The sequence below is a fragment of the Lotus japonicus genome, chromosome 6, assembly GCF_012489685.1.
Source record: "Lotus japonicus ecotype B-129 chromosome 6, LjGifu_v1.2".
Lineage (NCBI taxonomy): Eukaryota > Viridiplantae > Streptophyta > Magnoliopsida > Fabales > Fabaceae > Lotus > Lotus japonicus.
In genome coordinates this window covers 51,124,347-51,132,695 of record NC_080046.1, presented here as the reverse complement: position 1 = coordinate 51,132,695, position 8,349 = coordinate 51,124,347, and the positions used below count along the sequence as shown (strand labels likewise).

The following is an 8,349-nucleotide window of genomic DNA, read 5'->3' as shown; positions in this document are numbered from 1 at the left end:
TTCTCTTCTTGTGGATTATGTTGGAGTCTCTTTTACTTTATGAGAACTCTGTTATTAAAGTCTTGCTTCCGCCACTGTTAAAGTGCGCATGTTTATTCTGAACCTTACTTATGGTATTGTAAACTATTATTACTGTATATCGGGAAACAAGTTATCTAAATAAAGTTATGGTATGTTTCCAACCTTTTAGCCGAAGTGTTTAGTTGTTTTACAGAAAAAAATTCCCTTGGTTTTTAGGGATTGCAGATTGGTCCTTAGACTTTGTTAGGTTACTAATGTGACTCCTCAGTTGAGAAATTGGGGTGTTACACTTCACACACAAGTAGAGAAACCCTTGGCCTCTTTTTTTTGATAGGCCCCTAGTCTCATTAGTTTCTTCATTTGTGTTGTCTCCAAGTCCAACCTAATACTTCACACTCACTACACATCACAAACGAAGCCCAGTCAACCCTAACACTTATCTTCCTTCTTTCGTCGCCCCAACACCTTGCACCAAACATGACCACCCTCACATCTTCTTCTTGCATTCTCTTATCTCTCCCCTTCAATGTACAATTGTCCCCCATCAAGACACTTCCACCCCTTTTATTCTCTCCACCCTCGATACCCCCACCTTCCTTACTTCCCATGAGGTCGTTCTCACTCTAGATGCTTGTTCCCCTCTCTCGCGATTGATCTCTCTCATATAGGTGGTCCCTTTCATGAATCCATGCGAAGGTTCATTTGTTGTGAGTTGTGACGCTTCACTCAATCGCTAACGACGCACTGGTGAAGCATGCAAGAATTAGTATTGAAGAAGATAAAGAATATTGGTACCGATTGATCTCACATTGGATTCATTCAGCAAGCGTCATCGACACGATTTTCATATATATTTATTTTAAACTTTATCATGTTTTTTACTATTTTAAGTTACATTATCTAGAGTTCAATATTATTTTAATTATTTATAAAATATATGTTCTAGAAAAATTTATAAGAGTTCATAAAAGAATAAACGATAACTTATCATTATCATTTAAACATAGCCTTCATTATATATTTATCATCTAATTTCATAAGAGTTTAATGGATATGCACGGTCAATTTAAAGTAGTTCCACACTGACAACCAATTACAGTATGACACGTAGGAGAATCTATTACATTTGCTTTAAATTTTAATTAAAACAAAAATATATTTTCTAATTTAGCGGAATTCAATTGGCAGTCTGTGTAAACAAATTTTACACTATCAGGTAGCGTTTGGTGTACACGTTTGAACGGAACGGAACGGACATATGAGTTCTGTTCTACGTTTGTTGTGTTTTTTAGATGGAACGGAACAGAACATAATGCTCCTGGAACAGGACATTTTGGTTCCGTGAAAAAGGGTGGAACGAAAGGGAACGGAACAGAACACTTATTAAAATATTTTACAAAGACAAAATTACCCTTGATCTATTATCATATTTCCTTAACTCTACCCTTCCCTCTTCTCTGACAATTTTTTTTCCTCTCAAATCCGTCCAGCAATTCCTCTTCCATTTTTTTTTCTTAATACTCAAATCTTGTGAATCTGCTCAAACATGGTTACAATCAAAGTTCATGGAACCCTCCCCACAATCACTCGACGTCGCAGAAGACAAATGAGGGATGAGAAATAAAGACGAAGAGACAAGGGAGAAGGACGTCTGGTTCACGATGTGGCTCCGTTCACAGCGATCTGAGCATCCATGGCAGCGGATCTGGACATTTAGCGTGATGGTCTCTGGTCGCGGCGTGGCGGAGATCCAGTGGCGGACCGACTCCACACGATGGGGGCTCGACTTGATGGAGGCAAGGCTTGCCGGTGGCAGTGGCAGATCGAAGTTGCTTGGCTGTGAGAGGAAACCACCATGAAAGGGGAGATGCCATTGAAGGCGTTGCTGCAGCGCTGTTTGGGAAAGAAACGTGTTTATCTTCTTTTTTTTTTTTTAAATAATCAAAATATCTTCTTATTTTTTAAAACTACCTTATCTTCTTTATTTTTATTTTTTTTGAAATCTGCGTTATCTTTTTTCCCTTCTCAAATTCAATCTAACTTTAATGTATTTTTTAGAAATGGAAGATAATATAATATTTTTTTATGCTTATTTGTATATAACAATATATAACACATATCAAACAATAATAAAAAAGAAAATTATGTTCAACTAAACATTAAATATGATAGGGATATATAGGTAATTAATCTTGTTGTTCTGTTCTGTTTGTAACATATTACCAAACACAGTATACAGAACACAATTGTCCTGTTCCGTTCCGTTCTGTTCCGTACTGTTCTATTCGGTTTCCAAACGCTACCTCAATGTATACTCCTTTAATTCATTTCATAACTAATTTCAAACAATTTCAATTAAGTCGTCATTTTATATTTATGATTTAATATCATAACTAATTGATCAAACAATTCCAATTAAATCAGTTAGCTTGATCCCTTTCAACTAAACTTCAGAATTGATATTTAGCTTTTAAACAGCTTTTCAACTTTCCAGTAATTCATCAACTTTTTCTTTTACAGAAGAGAACATATACCAATATAAAAGGCTTATATTATATGTGCTATCTGCATCCAGTAGTACCAATATAAAAGGTGCTGTCCCCGTTTATTTATTGGCACAATTTGGTGCTTTTTATACCAGCATGGAAAACAGGTTCTAAAATCAAAATAGGCCCCATTGGATAACATTTCAAATGAAATATTTATATTTATATAAAACAAATAAGAATAATGGTGCAGGTTACCATATTCAAATAATACTCCTGTTTGATGAGGTTTCTTGAACAAAGCTACTTAATCAAAGTTGGGTCACTGTTGGATCAAATATGAAAGATTCATCAACAGAATAAGCCAAAACTCCATTAGTAGTTGCTGTTACAAAACAGGTCTTCCATGATTAGACAAGGATCCAGGTAAATTAAATCCTATTTTCCCTCGTATTTGTTTCTCAACACCTTCTTCAATACAATGTTATCATCATCTATCAAATCTAGTAGACAAGCTTCAGTCATATTCGTAGTGTTTAAAAGGTCAAGCACTCCATCTCCTGAGAGATTGAGTTATCTTGAAACATTGCAGCAATACCTGTACAGAAGATATTCCAATTAATTATAATAAACATAACATAACTACAAAATGCAAACAAGTAGAATGGACCACTTCATTTTAAATATATATGCATCCAAATTCCAAATTGAGCGGCCAATAATTACACGCCCAGGTGTAGTGAACAACAGAAGTCCTAACCAATAAGATATCCAAAACTCTTAAATGATATTCCTTTTAGATATATCCTAGGCTGGGTCAGGGAAGTGGAAGGCAAGTGGATATGGTCCACCACAATGGTACATGGATGAACTCCCTAACTATTTAATTCTACGTTTGGTTCTTGGGTGGCAGTAGTACACAAGGAAAACGAAAATTGTAAGGAGAAATATACTCCCTTGATGTAATATTCAAGGAGATTAATCTTATGTCGATTTGGGATATTTTAGAAAACTATAAATTAAAGTCACATGACCAGAATAATTTATCATTTTGAATGTAAAATTGTTTGAAAACTGTTTCACAAATAAATTATTTTGGTGGCATTGACTACGATTTGGTGGGTGCGGTGTCACCGGTCTGATAGAAACAAGTTATGTTTTCATGATGAAGACTTGCATGGGGATATCGTGGTCGCAAACATAGACCCCGTTTGGAAGAGCATATCTGATAGCATAAGCTCTTATGACAGTGTTTGGAAGAGCTTATGCAAACAGCTTATAGTAGGTCATAAACTGTTTTGAACTCATTTTCACAAGCTATTCATGATAGCTTATGAAAAAAAAGCTTATGCTTATATATAGCTTATTTCAATAAATATTTTAAAATAACTTATGAATAAGCGCTTATGTCATAAGAGCTTATGATCATAAACGCTTAACTAAGGTGTGTTTCCAAACGGGGCCATAGAGTCCTTTATTGCTACAGTTGTTGCTTCCTTTACAATATGTAATAACAATGATAATAGGCAGGTTGCGAAATTGTGGCGCCTTCCTCCACAACATGTTGTGGGTGTCAACATCGACGATAACATGTTCCTAGAGTCCGAGAGATATAAATTGGGGAGGGGGGGAGGGGGGTTAAGGGACCACTTAGGATTTTGGATTCACAATTTTTATGGATTACTTGGTTGCTCTGATTCTTTACACATTGAAATATTAACAATTTTGTAGGATCTTACCATTGCTAGTGAGATGGGTTTGAGGAAGGTTGTGTGCCATTATGACTCTCATAATGCAGTGGGGACTGTTGCTACTACATTACATGATTGGCATAGGCATCTTGATGTTGTTTGGCAAATCAAGGAAATGTTGAGGAGAGCTTGACAAGTGGAGTTGACTCATGTGATGGTGATGTGTGGGTAGACTTATAGGGAAGCTTGGTAATTGCCATATGATAATCATTGACAACTCATTGATGAGTTTAAGCGAACTTTGTATTATAGACACTTTATGAGCTTTATTTGTGAAAGAATAATTTTCTTCTCTTGCATTAAAAAAATTGTAATTAAACAACACCCTAATTTTTATAGGTGTCCCGAGATATTGCATCGTGCGAGTGTTAACATATCATAATTTTTTTCAAAGTATCATCACAACAAAAGTTATAATACTAATTCCACGAGACTCTGAAGTTACATTAAGTTGGTGTTTATCTTCCAATAAATCATTCTCCATTCGTACAATCCGGAGACCGAATCTTGTACTAGATTCTTAAGGAGTCTTGCTATCGACTAGTTGTACTATATTTTTGTGGTGATATATCATTACTCTTAAAAACAACAATACATTATAAATTATATTTTAATTAAAAAATATTAAAAAGTATTTTTCCTTGTATATGTTTTTAGTTGTAGTAATAACATACCTTTATTTCCTTTTCATTCAAACGGCGTCGTTGAGCCCTGGTTCTAAACCCTAAATTATTACATTTGCCTGGGTAACAGAGAGTGAGGTTCAGTAGCCATGGAGGAAGAGGAACAAGAGCAAAGTGCAGTGAGAATCTTCGTCGGAGGATTGGGTGAAGCCGTCACCGGCGATGATCTCCAGCGGCTATTCGCTTCTCTCGGCACCGTCCAATCAATCGACACAATCCGAACCAAAGGCCGCAGCTTCGCCTACCTCGACTTCATCCCCTCCCCCACCGATCCCAAATCGCTCACCAAGCTCTTCAGCAAGTACAATGGCTGCGCATGGAAGGGTGGAAGGCTCAGACTCGAGAAAGCCAAAGAGAATTACCTTGCACGGTTGAAGAAAGAATGGGAAGAAGAAGCTCTGGTTAACAGTATCCAATCACCATCTGATGATGATGATGTTCCTGCTCAGAATAATGAATTGGAGGAAAACCCGAATGCGAGACGCGCTTCGAATATTCCAGACACGAAGCAGCTCAGGGTTTTCTTTCCCAGATTGAGAAAGGTCACTTTTTGAATATGACATAGCTAGCTTTATTTATTTATTTTTCATATTTTGTGCTAATGCATCTCAATTTGTGTGGTTATTACTCTTATTGTTAGTTTAGTTTCTGTTAGTCTGCTAGAGTTAAGTTATTGGACTGTAATTCATGTCACATGGTTGTGGAAATTAGTACATAGCCCTAGGATTAAGATAATGTCTTATCTTGATTATGATCTATTGAGGAATCAGTACTATGGTTTTGCAAATCCTATTAGCTTTCGAGGCTGTCCACTGTGATTTTGGTTTGACTCTGGTTTTCACCGTGTATCGAAACAAGCACGGCGTTGGACATAAACAATTGTGAGATTTCATAACTGTATTTCACATTACCCTATAAAAATCACATTTCTCATAAAAGTATCCAAACATAAATTAATTCACCTTTACTATAGGCAATTTTACCAAAAACTGCCTCGTAGTTTTACGGATAAAAATGTTGTTTTATTAGTTATTTGAAGATGCATTTTCAATACTGTTGTATATCACTATGTATAAATATATTAGTGCTAAATCACATCTCAATATTTACGTGCTGCGTTTATATTAGTGCAGGTGAAATCTATACCATTCAGTGGATCTGGCAAGCACAAATATAGTTTCCAGAATATTAAAGTTCCTCCGATGCCCGTGCATTTTTGTGATTGTGAGGAACATTGTAGTCCTTTTGTCAAAGAAAGAGGAAAAGTGCCTTCTCATGGGACAGCAGAAATTGGTGGAATAAATGATGAAGAAATTAACATAATGAATGCTGTGATGAACAAGCTATTTGAAAAAGAAAAGGTTTCCAACACCAAGGATCTTGAAAAGGGGCAGGATTCCTTTAAATCACCTGATGCTTTACCTTTAAATGAATGTGAAGTAGATAGTGCAACCGATGATGATGATGACGGTCTCATTATTAATATTGAGACTAAGAAAAGTAAAGCAGCTTTATCTGGGAGCCATGAACTTGAAAGGATCATGGAAAATCCGGTTAGTTTTTTCTCTTTTTTTTGGGGGGGGGATTTCAATAAAAATCAGATTGGTATAGTTTGTCTAAGTGGTAGTATCAGTTTCCTATAAGAATTGATAATCTATTTTATACAATTGTTGCTTTGGATCTTCAGGAATCATGGTCGAACAAAACAAGAATTGCCAAGGAAGAACCGAAGGAGAGTATGCTTCAAGTGCAGAAAAGGAGTGATGACAGTCAGAACAAGGTCAAGAAGCGAAAACCACTTCCTGAATTGGAGAGCGAAAGCAATGGGTGTGTCTCTACAACCCCTGGTAGCAAAAGTAATACGAAGACCCTTCCAGATGAGCTGGGATCTGGTGCACATCCTGCAAAAGTTTCATGGATTCAGAAGTCTTCATGGAAAGAACTTCTTGGTCAAGGAGGCAGCGCTGCTTTCAGTGCCTCTCTCATACTGCCGAAGCCCGATTCTGGTATAGATCAACAAAGAACTGATGATCCTTCGACACCCTCATCTGCAAGCGACGAAACTGAAAATAGTGAAAGCGATGATGAATACCCAGGGAGCGAACCTACCAATACACAAGTGATACAAGAGTCCGCTGAACCACAACCTACCAATAAACGAGTGATAAAGGAGCTTGCTAAAGCTCAGCCTACCGATAAAGGAGTGATAAATGAGCCTGCTGAAGTCCAGCCTATCAATAAAGGAGTGATGAATGAGCCTACTGAAGCCCATCCTACCCATAAACAAGTGACAAATGAGCTTGCTGAAACTCAGCATAATGTGGCACCTAATAACACGGGTAGAGGTGCTTCGTGGCTGCGAAAGCAATCCTGGACACAACTGGTTAGTCCAAGTAATAATTCCTTCAGCATTTCGCAAATTTTGCCTGACATTACTTTCCCAGAGCCAATATTCAAGGAGCCTGTTGTGGATCCTGCCAATTCCGATGATTGCAAGCATGGTGGTGTAAATATGGATACTACTAATGAAGCTTTCAACGGGGAGATTATACCAGAGAAGAGTCAGCATACTGATGCCAGTGATACTGCTGCTCCAGTAGTGGAGCAAAAAACTGAAACAAGTCCAGGAGACGACGACACGTCCACTGCTGATATTGAAATAGGCGAAACTTGCTCATTTATGAGGAGTGCTGCTTCTTTGAAAGAGTGGGCAAAAGCTAAGGCTGCACTTAGTGGATCACTCAAGCGAAAGCGTGGTGAGAAGTAAAGGCATTGAGCTGCATGATCTCATGGGTTTGAGCAGTATTATGATTTATATACACTGTTGTTTTTTCAGTTCAATCAAGTGAAAATGCAAGGTAAAGAAAGGCAAATCCGTTTTCAGATACTGTGAAAACAGGAAGACTATGTATGCACTTTGCAAAAGATTTATTCATACTTTTTTCTTTACACACTTGCAATGTTGTATCTTTGTTGTTTTATTAACCAAAAACGAAGGAATTGGATTCTCTCAAGCAGGAATCCTCAGCAATCTGCATCTAGAAGAACATATCCATTAGTCCTATCTCTATTTTAATTTGACGAAGTTATCTTGAAGTTCAAGTCTAAGATATTGATATCGTGACCATTTTCTTTTTTTTGAGATGGTCAAATCATTTAATTTTTTTAGCTGTGACAGCTTCAAATAAAAAAAAGTGATATTTGTTTTCCTACAAGCATGGTTACATCCATTTCTCATGATGATTGTCAGCAATTAGATTAGATTACTTTCTTTTACACTCATTTTTTTTTTTAAAATAAGCTGAGATCAGATGCAAAGTTTAATGATGAAACAACAGATTGTGATGTTACTAAGTGCTTCATATGCTATCCTTGGATCATATGTGATTTTAACTTAAATTAATACAG

The 8,349-nt window shown here is 36.7% G+C and overlaps 1 protein-coding gene across 1 annotated transcript; it reads left to right on the top strand.

Annotated features, from left to right (window-relative positions):
* Window positions 1–4,944: 4,944 nt before the first annotated feature.
* On the top strand, window positions 4,945–7,978 carry LOC130723608 (protein REPRESSOR OF SILENCING 3-like). The gene is made up of 3 exons (XM_057574714.1): window positions 4,945–5,483; window positions 6,075–6,494; window positions 6,629–7,978. Exons 1-3 carry the CDS (start codon window positions 5,031–5,033, stop codon window positions 7,706–7,708), a joined length of 1,953 nt encoding a protein of 650 aa, XP_057430697.1. The 5' UTR covers window positions 4,945–5,030; the 3' UTR covers window positions 7,709–7,978.
* The last annotated feature ends 371 nt before the right edge of the window (window positions 7,979–8,349 follow it).